This window comes from Triticum dicoccoides, chromosome 5A, assembly GCF_002162155.2.
Source record: "Triticum dicoccoides isolate Atlit2015 ecotype Zavitan chromosome 5A, WEW_v2.0, whole genome shotgun sequence".
Classification (NCBI taxonomy): Eukaryota; Viridiplantae; Streptophyta; class Magnoliopsida; order Poales; family Poaceae; genus Triticum; species Triticum dicoccoides.
The window spans coordinates 380,406,674-380,423,074 of NC_041388.1; the positions used below are offsets into that span (position 1 = coordinate 380,406,674).

Consider the following 16,401-nt stretch of genomic DNA (forward strand, 5'->3'; position numbering starts at 1 on the left):
ATTTGCCCTAGATCCATATTACTAGAACGAAGTGTTTTCTTTCGCCGTTTGACTGTCGTTGCTTCGTTCGATTTGATTCTTTTTGCCAACCGGAGTTCTTAAGTTGAACCTTCTGGTTAGATCTCTTATTTGAGTTTTACCTGTGCATTAGATGAGTACTTATTGTATGCTTGTTTGTTTGTCTGTGATAGAATACCCGGAGTGCGCCGCCTGTTACTTCGAATCGTTAGGTTTCGCGGATCATCAGCAAGGCAAGTAACACTTTGGTCATACCTTTTCTACTACCCGGTTTTATTGCATTAGATCAATCGTCACACATTGCATGATTAGGATCTAATTAAATTTGTGGGATGGGAAGTAGTTGAGGTAGTACCTATTACCTGTTTATTATCAAACCTTTGGGAGTTACTTCTACGTTTGCTTATTATGCCATGGTATGCTAGTAGACGTGGATTGGGTGAGTGATATCCATGACAGATGTGAGATTGTTAATTAATGGTTTATCTAAGGTGGCAACTTAAACACACATCTGGGTGGATTGAGGCACCTGGGTATTCCAGGACCTGCATGTTTTTCTTTTGGACCGCCACCCAGGCTCAAAGGGATCATGAGACTATTCATACTAGAAACTTTCGTGTGCAGCCACAAGCTATTATGGGCTCTAGCATAGTTGACTAAGTCGTGGGAACTCTTACAGTGGTAGACTAGCAGATGTAGGGGATGTAGGTGGTACGGTCTACCCGATCGTAAGGTGCTACCGCTTCTGAAAGACTATGTCTCGGTCATCCGTCTTCTCAAACACCATGTAGTGCGAGAAACCAAACGGAGGTGATCGAGTCTTGTGGGGAAAAGTGCGCAAACCACTGTAGAGTGTAATAAACTAATCATGATTAGCCGTGTCCCCGGTTATGGACATTTTGAGTATCTAGTACTTGGATTATCATGTGAATCTCAACATGTTACTCTAAATTAATTTTGTTGGGTTATGTTTAATGATGATGCTTAATTGGGATTGAGAATGCTGTCAACCATTCTCAATGTTTAACAACTACCATGATAGTTAAATAAAATTTATTCCTTTGAAGTAGGGAAAAATTGGCTTTACGCAAAACTGTAATCATAGAGCTTTCCACCAGCCAAATATGCATATAGTATAGCTATTTCATTCCATTACTCTCTATGTGTTACATTGCCAGCATATTCCATGTGTTGACCCGTTTCGGGCTGCAACGTTAATGTTGCAGACTTTTCAGACGATGATTAAGGAGTTTTTAGGTCGTGGTTCTATACTCAGTGATGCCGTTGGAGTTGATGGACTCACTTATCTTCCAAGCCTTCCGCTGTTATCGTTATTAGATGGCCTTAAGCCATATTTATTGTAATAAGTTCTCTATGGAGACACTCGATGTAATAAGTGTGTGATTGCTACTCTGCTATAAATCCTCTGAGTACTGTGTGGTGTCAGCATTACTGATCCAGGGATGACACCGGAGCACAGAGATCAGACTGTTTGAGGTCTGGTCGCTATAGAGATGGTATCAGAGCACACGCTGACTGTATGACACGACCACTAGGTTAGAGACCTAGATCACTATTCACTCTCTTCTTTTCTGACCTCTCGTCTTTTCTACTCTTTAGGATGGCGGATGCAAGGAACAAGTTCACGCAACCGGATGAAGATACACCCTTTGGACGACACTTGAAGGAAGTCACTAGATACCTGAACATAGGAGTACCAAGCTTCACCAGAACCTACAACGCCACTTTACCTGAAGAAGAGCGCTGGATGATTCAAGTTCAAGTTCCAGGAAGGATGTTCATGCCAGTCACTGAGCCCATAGAGTTTTCTTTTGATGCACCAACTTGGAGTCTAGGAAAGAGCATGGCAGCTCACATTGCCATGGGACACATTGAAGAAGTCTACCGCAAGGATCTCAAGGATACTATCTACCAGATTTGTGGATGCCGAGATGAACACTGGGAGATAATCAGCACCAGGAAGGATAGATCAATCGCCGCTTTTATCCAGGAGTTAAACCAGCACATTCGACGATAGGAGAACCAGATGTGCGCCGACATGATAGATCTGAAGAAGGCTAAGACTAGAATCAAGGAACTGGAGGAAGAACTCAAGGCTACACGTGAAGATTATGAAGAGAAAATTGAAGTATTGATGGAGAAGAATGACTACCTGATCAACAAGATTGGAATATTTATGGGAGGCCCTACACCAGTAGATGAAGACGAAGAACCCCAGGAGATTAGCCCGGAAGACTACATCATCATCGACGGCACCGACTCGGAACCAGATAGTAGCGATGATGACTATGTTGATGAAGCTGGAGCAGATATCATGGAGTCAGCAACCGAAGAATATTTCTAGTAGACCACCTCATCAGTAGTAGTAGTCCACCATGTAAATGTAGTAGTCCGAGCACTTTTGCGATAGTTAGATCGATTGTATGCCCTTGTTTGATTGAATGAAGTGAATTGTTTGTTTTTGCCTCATGTGCATATGGGTAGTGTTTTCTCTTTAGACCCCCTCTATTATTACATCTCATCTTTTCTAAACCCTCAGATGCCTCCGAGACGTGACCCCGGATTTGCCTTTCCACTGGAGCTCACCCAGTTGATCCAGCAGCAGAACACATTGATGCAGTTGCTAGTCCAGAATCAGAATCAAGGGAACAACAACAACAACCCACCACCACCACCACCTGTTGACCACTTAGCCCATTTTCTTAGGCTGAATCCGCCGGTGTTTTCCAGTAGCACCGAGCTGATAGTAGCAGATGATTGGCTCCGCAAGACAGCTAGGGAGTTGACCACAGTAGGATGCACAGATGCGGAGAAGGTGAAGTTTGCCGCACATCAGCTAGAAGGACCCGGAGCATCATGGTGGGAGAATTTCACAGCCACTTTCCCTGTCGACACTGTCACATGGGACCAGTTTCAGCAGGCTTTTCGTACTGCACATGTTTCAGCAGGAGCTATGGCCATGAAGAAGCGTGAGTTTCGCAACTTGCGCCAAGGAGGACGGACAGTTAGCCAGTATGTGGAGGACTTTAGTAAGTTAGCACGTTATGCCCCAAATGACGTTGCTACGGATGCAACTAAGCAGGAGAAGTTTCTAGAAGGATTGAATGATGAGTTGAGCATGCAGTTGATGGTAGACACCTTCAACAACTACCTGGAGTTGGTAGATCGTGCTCTTATGATTGAAGGGAAGCAGCAGCAAATTGAGAATCGCAAGAGGAAGTATGGACAAGGAAAGTACAATTCAGGAGCTCAGCAGAAGCCACGTTTTACCCCTAGACCGGAAGGACATTTTCAGCATACCCATGGAGGAGGTAGCTCGCACAACCACAATGGTACCAAGAATGCTAATTGCAATGGAGGAAGCAACGGCCAGAACCGCACCAACCCATCAACCCCAGCCAAGAAGGACCTAAGCCAAGTCACTTGCTTTAAGTGTCAGAAGACCGGACATTATGCCAATGAATGTCCTGAAGGCCAAAATGGCAATGGAAGTTCTGGGAAGAAGCCGAACCCTTTCAACAGGGGACAGGTGAACCACGTTAGCGTGGAGGAGGTTGAAGCTCAGCCCGATGCAGTAATAGGTAAGTTTTTGGTTAAGTCATTTACTGCACTCGTTCTTTTTGATACTGGTGCATCGCATTCATACATCTCAAGGGGATTTGTGGATAAGTATAACCTATCAACCCAAGCCCTTAGGTCACCCATGCTAGTAACCTCGCCTGGAGCAGAGTATGTGGCTAGTCTATGGTGTGATCGATTACCATTAAGGATTGGTAACTATGTTTTTCCCTCAGACCTAATAGTATTGGAATCTCAAGGATTGGATGTGATATTAGGCATGGATTGGTTATCAAAGTATGAAGGGAATATTGAATGTGCTAGTAAGTCAATTTTGCTTACCACCCTAGAAGGGAGAAGGATCAAGTATGTATCCCGACATGTGCCAAAGAGGACTCAAGTAAATTGCTTAACAGGAGTTGTGCAGGAGGAAGTACCAGTGGTAAGGGATTTTCTTGAAGTATTTCCAGAAGAGTTGCCAGGCATGCCACCGGATAGATATACCGAGTTTTTGATTGAGCTATTGCCAGGCACAGGGCCAATATCAAAGAGACCATATAGGATGCCAGCAAAGGATTTGGTGGAAATTAAGAAGCAGATTAAGGAGTTAGTGGATAAAGGATATATTCGCCCAAGTTCTTCGCCTTGGGGATCGCCAATACTACTAGTGGAGAAGAAGGATGGATCATTAAGGATGGTTGTTGATTATCAAGGATTGAATGAAGTAACAATCAAGAACAAGTACCCACTACCAATGATCAACGATCTGTTTGATCGATTGCAAGGAGCTAAGGTATTTTCCAATATCGATCTGCGATCAGGATACCACCAGTTGAAGATTCGAAAACAGGATATTCCGAAGACAGCTTTTACCACCAGGTATGGGCTGTATGAGTATACCGTTATGTCATTTGGTCTGACTAACGCACCTGCCTATTTTATGAACATGATGAACAAAGTGTTTATGGAGTTCTTGGATAAGTTCGTCGTAGTGTTCATTGACGATATCCTGGTTTACTCGAAGAATGAAGAGGAGCATAAGGAGCATTTGCGTTTGGTACTTGGAAAGCTCAGAGAACATCAAGTATATGCCAAGTTCAGCAAATGTGAGTTTTGGTTGAAGGAAGTAGGATTCCTCGGACACATTATATCTGGAGAAGGTATAGTGGTTGATCCCACTAAAGTTGATACCGTGACCAAGTGGGAAGCCCAAACAACAGTTGGAGAGATCCGGAGTTTTCTTGGACTCGCAGGATACTACCGGAGATTTATTGAGAATTTCTCAAAGATTGCGAAGCCTATGACAGAGTTGTTAAAGAAAGATACCAAGTTCATATGGACAGAGGAATGTGAGGCTAGTTTCCAGGAGTTGAAGAAACGTTTGGTTACCCCACCAGTGTTGATTTTGCCAGACCAGACCAAAGATTATGAGGTGTATTGCGACGCTTCACGTCGAGGACTTGGAGTAGTGCTTATGTAGGAAGGGAGAGTTGTTTCATATGCCTCAAGACAACTGAAACCTCATGAGTTGAATTATGCCACGCATGATTTGGAGTTAGCAGCCGTAGTGCATGCTTTGAAAACATGGAGACATTTCCTCATTGGAAACCATTGTGAGGTGTACACGGATCATAAGAGTTTGAAGTGCATTTTCACACAGAAGGAGTTGAATCTCAGACAAAGGAGATGGTTGGAGCTTATCAAGGATTATGGTATGAAATTGCATTATCACCCCGGAAAGGCTAATGTAGTAGCTGACGCATTAAGCCGTAAGAGCCATGTCAATACGTTAATGACGGGAGAAATACCCAAGGAGTTAGCGGATAATCTTCGTGAACTATGTGTGGAAATAGTTCTGAGAGGCTATGTAGCAGCATTGGATATTCAGTCAATTTTGATGGATAGAATCAGAGAAGCTCAGAAAACTGACAAAGAGATTGCCGCTATAAAGGAGAAACTGAGCAAAGGAAAAGCTAAAGGATTTCGTGAGGATGAGCACGACACCCTATGGTTTGAAGACCGCGTTTACGTGCCCAATGACCTGGAGATAAGAAGTTGATTTTGCAAGAGGCACATGATTCACCATATTCGATTCACCCAGGAAATACCAAGATGTATTTGGATTTGAAGGATATTTTCTGGTGGACCGGAATGAAGAAGGATATTGCGGAGTATGTAGCAGTTTGTGATGTATGTCAGAGAGTAAAGGCAGAGCATCAGAAGCTAGCAGGATTGTTACAACCCTTGCCAACACCCGAATGGAAGTGGGATAAGCTAGGCATGGATTTTATCACGGGATTGCCCAGGACTCGTTCCGGCTATGACTTGATTTGGGTTGTAGTTGATCGATTGACAAAAGTAGCTCATTTCATCCTAGTAAAGACCACTTACACCAGTGCTAAGTTGGCAAAGATATACATGACCAGGATCGTATGTATGCATGGAGTTCCAAGGAGTATCGTATCAGATAGAGGAACCCACTTTACCTCAAAGTTCTAGAAACAGTTGCACGAAACTTTGGGTACCAGGCTAGAATTCAGTACAGCTTTTCATCCACAGACAGATGGACAGACTGAGAGAGTCAATCAGATCTTGGAGGATATGCTGAGAGCTTGTGCGCTAGATTATGGATCTAGTTGGGACGATAATTTGCCATATGCAGAGTTCTCTTACAACAACAGTTATCAAACCAGTTTAAAGATGGCCCCTTTCGAAGCCTTGTACGGAAAGAGGTACATGACACCGTTGTCATGGGACGAAGTTGGAGACCGCCAGTTGTTTGGACCCGACTTGATTAAAGAGTCTGAACAGAAGGTGAAGTTGATTCGCGATAGGCTCAAGGTAGCCCAGTCCAGACAAAAGAGTTATGCAGATTCTAAACGCAAGGAGACAGTTTACGAAGTCGGAGATAGAGCTTATCTTCGAGTATCTCCACTTCAAGGAACAAAGCGTTTTGGAGTTAAAGGGAAGTTAGCACCACGATTTGTAGGACCATATCGAGTTTTGGAACGTATGGAAGAGGTGGCCTACAAGTTGGAATTTCCCGAAGGATTGTCAGGAGTTCATGATGTGTTCCGTGTTTCCCAGTTAAAGAAATGTCACGCGGAGATGGCTGACATACCGTTGAGAGACACAGTGCCCTTAGAAACTATTCAGTTGGATAACGATTTAACCTACGAGGAGAAGCCAATTAAGATCCTCGAGTTTGCCAGCCGAGTTACCCGTAGCAAGGTTATCAAGTTTTGCAAAGTTCAGCAGAGCCACCACACAGAGGATGAAGCCACCTGGGAGCGAGAGGAAGATTTGCTCAAGGACCACCCTCACCTATTTTCTAGCCAACCCGAACCTCGAGGGCGAGATTCATCTTAAGGGGGGTAGGTTTGTAACATCCCAAATTTTCAATTTGGAATGTTATACATTAGATCATCAATCCATATCATATTTTATTTTGCATTTTGGTTGAACCTAGAAATTCTACGCAACTCAATGACCCACGGAGAGAGTTGGGGATTTCGTTATTTTCATATTTGAGTTTTCTCAAATTTTGAGAATAGGATCATTTAATTTTATTTATTTTATCATCAATTATTTCTATTACAAAAATATGAGAGAGGGAATAAAATGACTTTCCCAAAATAAATAAATATTGAGGATTTAATAATAAAATCAAATAAGATTTTATTTCGGAGTTTTTCGGTGTTTTATTTGAATTTTGGAAAAATGTGTGTTTTTCAAAATTGCATTTAGGTCCCAAATAAATGTTTATCTTGTGCGGCTTGATTTTAGAAGCCCGCGAAAATTTATTTCGGAATTTTTGGAGTCCGTTTAGTATTTCTTTTTTTTTCTTACGAGCGAAATATTAAAAAAAAACGAACCGACCTACGGGCCGTGTCCGGATAGCACTCCGGCCCGAGGTGGCCTTTAAAAGCCGGCCCAGCCCCCGAGAGAAACCCTAGCCGCCCAGCCCCAAAGCCGCTGCCGCCACCCGCTCCCGCCCCGCGCCGCCGCTGCCGCCGAGGTTCGCCGCGCCTCGACTTTCGTGCCATCGGTTTTTCTTAAAAAAAATTTAGATCGGTTTTCGTTGGTTTTTCCGTCGGTTCTTTTTTAGATACGTTTTTTTAAATAGATCGGTTTTTCCGGTTTATTTAAATAGCGAGCGTTCGTCCGTTCGTTCGTTCTAGCGAGCGTTCGTCGTTTTTCTTTTTCTCGGATTAAATCCGCGATTTTTCTGATCGCGATTCCTGATTCGATTTTCGTTTTAGTATAACTTTTCGCTCGTTTATCGGAATCAGGCGATTCAAGCGCCTAGAGTTTCGTCTCGAAACCCTCTATCTGTTTAACCAACTTAAACAAGATTTTGCTACTGTAAATTTTTCCCTAGATCCAGATTACTAGAACGAAGTGTTTTCTTTCGCCGTTTGACTTTCGTTGCTTCGTTCGATTTGATTCTTTTTGCCAACCGGAGTTCTTAAGTTGAACCTTCTGGTTAGATCTCTTATTTGAGTTTTACCTGTGCATTACATGAGTACTTATTGTATGCTTGTTTGTTTGTCTACGATAGAATACCCGGAGTGCGTCGCCTGTTACTTCGAATCGTTAGGTTTCGCGGATCATCAGCAAGGCAAGTAACACTTTGACCATACCTTTTCTACTACCCAGTTTTCTTGCATTAGATCAATCCTCACACATTGCATGATTAGGATCTAATTAAATTTGTGGGATGGGAAGTAGTTGAGGTAGTACCTATTACCTGTTTATTATCAAACCTTTGGGAGTTACTTCTACGTTTGCTTATTATGCCATGCTATGCTAGTAGACGTGGATTGGGTGAGTGATATCCATGACAGATGTGAGATTGTTAATTAATGGTTTATCTAAGGTGGCAACTTAAACACACATCTGGGTGGATTGAGGCACCTGGGTATTCCAGGACTTGCATGTTTTTCTTTTGGACCACCACCCAAGCTCAAAGGGATCATGAGACTATTCATACTAGAAACTTCCGTGTGCAGCCACAAGCTATTATGGGCTCTAGCATAGTTGACTAAGTCGCGCGAACTCTTACAGTGGTAGACTAGCAGATGTAGGGGATGTAGGTGGTACGGTCTACCCGATCGTAAGGTGCTACCGCTTCTGAAAGACTATGTCTCGGTCATCCGTCTTCTCAAACACCATGTAGTGCGAGAAACCAAACGGAGGCGATCGAGTCTTGTGTGGAAAAGTGCGCAAACCACTGTAGAGTGTAATAAACTAATCATGATTAGCCGTGTCCCCGGTTATGGACATTTTGAGTATCTAGTACTTGGATTATCATGTGAATCTCAACATGTTACTCTAAATTAATTTTGTTGGGTTATGTTTAATGATGATGCTTAATTGGGATTGAGAATGCTGTCAACCATTCTCAATGTTTAACAACTACCATGATAGTTAAATAAAATTTATTCCTTTGAAGTAGGGAAAAATTGGCTATACGCAAAACTGTAACCATAGAGCTTTCCACCAGCCAAATATGCATATAGTATAGCTATTTCATTCCATTACTCTCTATGTGTTACATTGCCAGCATATTCCATGTGCTGACCCGTTTCGGGCTGCAACGTTAATGTTGCAGACTTTTCAGACGACGATTAAGGAGTTTTTAGGTCGTGGTTCTATACTCAGTGATGCCGTTGGAGTTGATGGACTCACTTATCTTCCAAGCCTTCCGCTGTTATCGTTATTAGATGGCCTTAAGCCATATTTATTGTAATAAGTTCTCTATGGAGACACTCGATGTAATAAGTGTGTGATTGCTACTCTGCTATAAATCCTCTGAGTACTGTGTGGTGTTAGCATTACTGATCCAGGGATGACACCGGAGCACAGAGATCAGACTGTTTGAGGTCTGGTCGCTACAAGGAAGGATTGGGAGAGGGGAAGGAAAAGGGGGCGCCACCCCCTCCTAGTACAATTCGGACTCAAGGGGGAAGGGGGAGCGCGGCCTGTCCTGGCCGCCCCTCTCTATCTCCACTAAGGCCCATCTAGGCCCATTAGTTCCCGGGGGGGGGGGGGGTCCGGTAACCCTCCAGCACTCCAGTTTTATCCGAAACCATCCGGAACACTGCCGGTGTCCGAATATAGCCGTCCAATATATCAATCTTCATGTCTCGACCATTTCAAGACTCCTCGTCATGTCCGTGATCACATCCGGGACTCCAAACTACCTTCGGTACATCAAAACAAATAAACCCATAATACCCATCGTCATCGAACGTTAAACGTGCGAACCCTACGGGTTGGAGAACTATGTAGACATGACCGAGACTCATCTCCGGTCAATAACCAATAGCGGAACCTGGATGCTCATATTGGTTCTTACATATTCTACGAAGATCTTTATCGGTCAAACTGCATAACAACATATGTTGTTCCCTTTATCATCGGTATGTTACTTGCCCGAGATTTGATCGTCGGTATCTCAATACCTAGTTCAATCTCTTTACTGACAAGTCTCTTTACTCGTTACGTAATGCAACATCCCGTAACAAACTCATTAGTCACATTGCTTGCAAGGCTTATAGTGACGTGCATTACCGAGAGGGCCCAAAGATACCTATCCGATACACGGAGGGACAAATCCTAATCTCCATCTATGCCAACTCAACAAACACCATCGGAGACACCTGTAGAGCATCTTTATAGTCACCCAGTTACGTTGTGACGTTTGATAGCACACTAAGTGTTCCTCCGGTATTCAGGAGTTGCATAATCTCATAGTCATAGGAACATGTATAAATTATGGAGAAAGCAATAGCAGTAAACTAAACGGTCATCGTGCTAAGCTAACGGATGGGTCAAGTCAACCATATCATTCTCTAATGATGTGATCCCGTTCATCAAATGATAACTCTTTGTCCATGGCTAGGAAACTTAACCATCTTTGATTAACGAGCTAGTCAAGTAGAGGCATACTAGTGACACTCTGTTTGTCTATGTATTCACACATGTACTAAGTTTCCGGTTAATACAATTCTAGCATGAATAATAAACATTTATCATGATATAAGGAAATATAAATAACAACTTTAGTATTGCCTCTAGGGTATATTTCCTTCAAGCGGAACCCCCCGGGAAGTATATGGGCCTTATTGGGCCTTAGTGGAATAGAGGAGAGGAAGGCCAAGGAGGAGGGCGCGCCCCCTAGCCCAATCCGAATTGGATGGGGGGGGGGCTCCTTCCTTCTCTCCTACTCCTACTAGGGAAAGGGGGGGATCCTACTCCCGGTGGGAGTAGGACTCCTCCTAGGGCGCGCCATAGAGAGGGTCGGCCCTCCCCTCCTCCACTCCTTTATATACGGGAAGGGGGACACCCCATAGGCAAACAAGTTGATCTCTTAGCCGTGTGCGGTGCCACCCTCCACAGATTTCCACGTTGGTTATATCGTTGTAGTGCTTAGGCAAAGTCCTGCGTTGGTAACTTCATCATCACCGTCATCATGCTACGTGCTGACGAAGCTCTCCCCCACACTCAGCTGGATCTAGAGTTCGTGGGACGTCACCGAGCTGAACGTGCACAGATCGCGGAGGTGTCGTACCTTCGGTGCTAGGATCGGTCGGATCATGAAGACGTACGACTACATCAACCGCGTTGTCATAACGCTTCTACTTACGGTCTACGAGGGTACGTAGACAACACTCTCCCCTCTCGTTGCTATGCATCACCTAGATGGATCTGGCGTGTGCGTACCAATTTTTTTGAAATTACTGCGTTCCCCAACATATAGTAGGAGCCGGAGAAGAAGGACGGCGAGGACGATGATCCGGATGATACAGTCGGCGATGCGAAGAAGAAGGGTAGAGGAGAAAGTTTCAACATGCGGGAAGACGAGTTGTGCGATTCTTTGGATGCTAAGATGTTGACCTTGAATGTGAACTCTTTGAATGCCTACGCAAGAATGATCATGTAATTAGTCCGCTAACAGATGTTCTAGCGGCAGAAAGATCGGTTGGCGGCGCCGGACAATGAGGACGCGACATGGGCGGTCTATGCGGCAGCGACGACACCACCTTGACCAGGGAGCAGACTGCTGGGATTGCCATCCGGTGGGCAGAAGATTGCACGGACTGCGGACTGATGTTTTTTTGGATTCAGACATGTAAAAACTAAGGACACATGTCTTTTTTTAGTTGTGATCGGCATACAATCTGGCGCGTTGTGCGGATCGGAGTTTATTTGAATTTGAAATTGCTCTTTACTTGCGGACATATATAGGATAGGGTTGGATGACGACCTTCCGTATTTGTGTCCGCAGACTAATCTTCTGTCCACGGACAGATGCGGGAGAAAATTTACAGGTAGATTCCCTTATTTTAATAGTACAACAAAAGACACGCACAGCTTGCGTGTTATTGAAGAAAAAAAATCCTAGTTTCCTAGGTCAAGTAGCATTGTCCTGTAAGAACCTAGGGGTGTGAGTAGCAGATATTTCCCCCCAAGTAGTAGTAGTAGCCAAAAAAAAAAAGTCAGAACACGGATAGCCCGTCATCTGAGGGAAGCTACCATTACCAGGCGCGAGCTAAGGTCGACTTTGAGCCAACAGGAAGCAAATCCCAAGGTCATACCTCCACACTCTACGCAAAGGCAGTAGACGGACGGTGCGTTCAGGAGGCAGAAACCTACGCCACACCTCTGCATATAGTACGCACACAGCGCGCAAAAACCAACTCCACCATGAATCCGCACCACAGGAAGGTTCACTTGCCGGTGCCATCTTTCGCCACAGCGACGCTGCTCCTGCTTCCCCTCGCGCTCCTCGCCGCCGTGCTCGTCGCCGTCTACCACAACGAGTTCGCCCTGCAGTCCTATCTGGCCCGCCCCGCCTGCCCGAGCAACGCCAGCGACACCAGCCTCACGGGGCGGCACGTCGCCGTGCGGGTGGCCCCGGATTTCCGGCTGCTCATCGGCGTGCTGACGCTCCCGGGCCTGTACGAGCGGCGGCACCTGATGCGCACGGTGTACGCGCTCCAGCAGCCGAACCTGACGGCGCACGTCGACGTCCGGTTCGTCTTCTGCCGGCTGGCCTCGGAGGAGCAGCGCGTGCTGGTGGCGCTGGAGGCGATGCAGCACGGCGACGTGGTGGAGCTGGACTGCCCGGAGAACATGGACAACGGCAAGACGCACGCCTACCTCTCCAGCGTCCCGGCGCTCTTCGGCGACCGGGCGTACGACTTCGTGATGAAGACCGACGACGACACCTTCCTCCGCCTGCCGCAGCTGGTGGAGTCCCTGAACCGGGCGCCCAGGGAGGACCTGTACTACGGGTGCATGGTGCCCTGCGACGTGGTCCGCGCGCAGGAGAACGAGTACATGTCCGGCATGGGGTATGTCATCTCGTGGGACCTCGTGGAGTGGATCGTGGCGGCCGCGGAGCAGATCAGGAACCACACGGTCGGGCCGGAGGACAGGCTGGTCTCCACGTGGTTCAGAGGTGCCGGGAAGGGCAAGAACCGGGTGGACACGAAGCCGGCCATGTACGGCTTTCCGGATCGCGCGGACCATTGCGCGCACGAGCTCGTGCACGACACCATCGCCGTGCACAAGCTCAAGAACAACGGGAGGTGGGCGACGACGCTCAAGTACTTCAACTTCACCGCGGGGCTCCAGCCGTCCAAGTTCACGAGCATGGATTGATGACTGGGTTTTTTCTTTTCTTTTTTTGCGGGGTTGATCTCGTATTGTATTTTGATTGTATTATTATTAGTACGAAATTCACAAGGGCACACGAATGCGGGGGCAATCAGCTGCCAAGCCCTGCCGCCCGCTTGAGTTATCTCGTGATTGGCAAAGTAGTTGAATCCCACATGAGTGACAGTAAAAAAGAAAAATCCCTTACAATGTTTTAAGTTTTAACGTTAAACTTACTTTTTTGCATCTAAAAATGCTAAGTTTTAACAAGTTTCGGAGATTAATTTTAAGCATTTTTTCTGTCAGTCGGATAGCCTCAAAATAATTATTTTTTGTGGATGGCTTGTACTAAGTTTCAACACTGAAACTTAACCTGATTTTCAAAAATCATCCAAATATATCTAAAAAATATCTTATTTTAAAGTGCCGGTCATGTTAGTGTCTCCGTTCGGTGTGACTCTCTGTATACATATCTCTTATTCTGGTTCCCACTGATGTGTTATGTTTTTTTAACACAGTACAGACGCGGATGCTCAACATACGTGTGTACACTTACCTTTATAAACACACGCACGCCCACTATGTCTCTATGAGCACGTTGAGAAACTGAGCCGGCACATTATCTTAAGATTGACAAAATCGTCACAGACGTCTTCGTAGTCGACGGGAATGTTTCCTCCCACTAAATGCTCATCGCCGAAAAATCTAAAATAAATTAAAAAATACAAGCACCAGTGTCAAATCTGTGACTTAAACTCTAATGGGCCTAGAATACCATTGTCCTTATAAGCCTTCAATCACAAGTTTGTTCGCACTCACATGTTATGTCTAATGGACGCTTTACTATGGAGTATGCCTACTCCTAACGTCTCAGTCCGTACGTGGTTCGTTCGTTGGTTCGCTCGCTCGCTACTTCCTTTTGATCTCCTCCATCCCGCCTCCCACCGATTTTTTTTCCATCCCTATGAAAACCGGTGGAGAAAACCCCCAAAAAAATTAGGTGGTCAAACAAGTAACCAACGCACAATCAGGTCCAAGCAAACCCTAACTCCAGCCCCTTCTCACGCATCCCACAGCCCACCCCTTTGCCACTGCTCCTCGGCTACGGCCCTCCATGCGCCGCGCCGCCGCCCCACCCACCTTGCATGCCCCTCCTCACCACCACGCGGAATTGCACGCCGACCTCCATGCTCATCTAGATGGTCTTGAGACGGACGTGTATCCTAGACTTGCCGATCTCGATGCGGGATTGCACACCATTCTCTCCCACCGTGAGCAAGCGTGGCTGCACGATGTGGGCATCGGATTGGACGGCCTTGACGCTAATCAGATTCTCCTCCAATTGGGATTGCATGCGCAGCTGCACCTACGACACACCCTTACGCGCGGCTGCAAGTACGCCGCCGGCGCAGGTACATGTTTTTCTTGATCCCGCACACAAGAATACGATGTGGAGAAGGCTACTGGATCTGTTCCATTCATTGCTAGCTAGCTTTCGATCGGGTGGAAACGAATATAGAACAGCCTCGGCTAATCAATTTCCATTGGTTCTTTTGTCTAATAGGAAAACGTATCAGTTGTGCCATATGGGATGACGGAACGCCGGCCTGCACGCAAGCGTTGGACAGGCGCACCCAGAGTAGCGAGTGTTGCACGTTGGCCTCTGAAGATTCGCGGTGCACTACAGGCAGCATTGCAAATTCCGCGTGCATTGCAAATTCAGAGTATGTCCTTTGTTTTCTCACTTTCATGGAGATAAAGTCCTTTGTGTTGTCCATGTATAAATTGCTAGCTGCATGTATAGGATACATATCTACAATATGATGCAAAAAGAATTACCTGGAGTTACGACACATGTGTAAGAATGTGAACGTTGTAAATATGTTATAATCTATTTGTAGTACCTGACTTCTTCTCGGTGATTTATAAATAATGTTCACCACTACAGACTAGAACATGGTTATAATTTTTGTGTAGCTAATAAAGTGGTTTTATAGATGCACTACAAAACATGATGATTATTGTGGAAAGAAACATACGCCGCCATGATTTCTGTATGCTCTTATAATTCCACCAGCAATACCAATTACAGTTATACACAACTTAATCATTCAAGCATTGCTATGTCTTCTGCAAGGTCCTAATCATCCTATTTTTTCATAAAATTAACCACTGCATTCTTTGTCTATTTTCCTGAACCTACTGTTCTTTTAATAATCTGTGTTGTAGCGCTAATTTATTACATAGGTAAGGTCGGCAAGAGTTGTGGGCTTTGTATATGCTAAATTATATGTTATGTTTTTTCTATGAATGCAAAACTCTCTCCGGTGTAATAAATATGCCCATGTTATTTTGCGCTAAACAAATTATGTAAACCTAGACTTTGTTTGTACGGGTAAGCTTATAACTTTTTTATGTACTAATGTCAATATTTTCTTTCATCATGTATGGTGATATGCCAAGCAAACATATTAGAATATTTGGCTTAATGGTTGTTTATTATTTTTTACATTAGAAAGAATTATGCAGTGTAATTATCGTGGGAAAGGCCCGCATGCAATTCCGCTTGGAGGCCGGCAATGTTGGGCAATAAGCCACGGCGAGCCCGGGACGCGGTGTGCGTGTGCGTGCATGCGGTGGTCGCGTCGGGTTCGGCCGTGGCAGGGCTCGGCGCGTGCGTGCGTGACCGAGCGTAGGTGTGTGTGTGTGTGTGTGCATGAGCTAGCGTGTGTGTGCACGGGGTCACGCGAGTTAGTTACCGATGGTCCAGGGGAGGCGACCGCATCGGGCGCGCGAGGAGGCCGCGGCGATCGTGTGCGTGCGCGATGCGCGGGCGCGAGCCGGAGCGCGCGGGGCATGGCGAGTGGGGGGGAGCGAGTGCGTGTGGGCGAGGCCTGGCATGTCAGTGCTCGCGGGTATAAATCCCCCTCACCTATGTGTACCTTGTTGACACGTCGAGTTCGTGCTCGAGGGAAAGAAAAGGGCGTTCGTGCGCCGGAAAAATTCATGTGTCCACTGCCTCGTCTGATCTTCTTCTTCCACCTCCTTCTGTCGTCTGAGCGCAGAGAGCGAGGGAGGTGGAGAGAGAGAGAGAGAGAGCTAGGATTTAGTAGGAGCGGCAACGACAATTGGCATGAG

The 16,401-nt window shown here is 45.7% G+C and overlaps 2 protein-coding genes across 2 annotated transcripts; both read left to right on the forward strand.

The window, feature by feature from the left end:
* The first annotated feature begins 12,207 nt into the window (after positions 1–12,207).
* On the forward strand, positions 12,208–13,461 carry LOC119297375 (beta-1,3-galactosyltransferase pvg3-like). Its single transcript, XM_037575187.1, has one exon. It carries the CDS (start codon positions 12,310–12,312, stop codon positions 13,267–13,269), a length of 960 nt encoding a protein of 319 aa, XP_037431084.1. The 5' UTR covers positions 12,208–12,309; the 3' UTR covers positions 13,270–13,461.
* A 916-nt stretch (positions 13,462–14,377) lies between these two features.
* LOC119299557 lies at positions 14,378–15,166 on the forward strand. Its single transcript, XM_037576754.1, has 2 exons — positions 14,378–14,675; positions 14,828–15,166. Exons 1-2 carry the CDS (start codon positions 14,378–14,380, stop codon positions 15,085–15,087), a joined length of 558 nt encoding a protein of 185 aa, XP_037432651.1. The 3' UTR covers positions 15,088–15,166.
* The last annotated feature ends 1,235 nt before the right edge of the window (positions 15,167–16,401 follow it).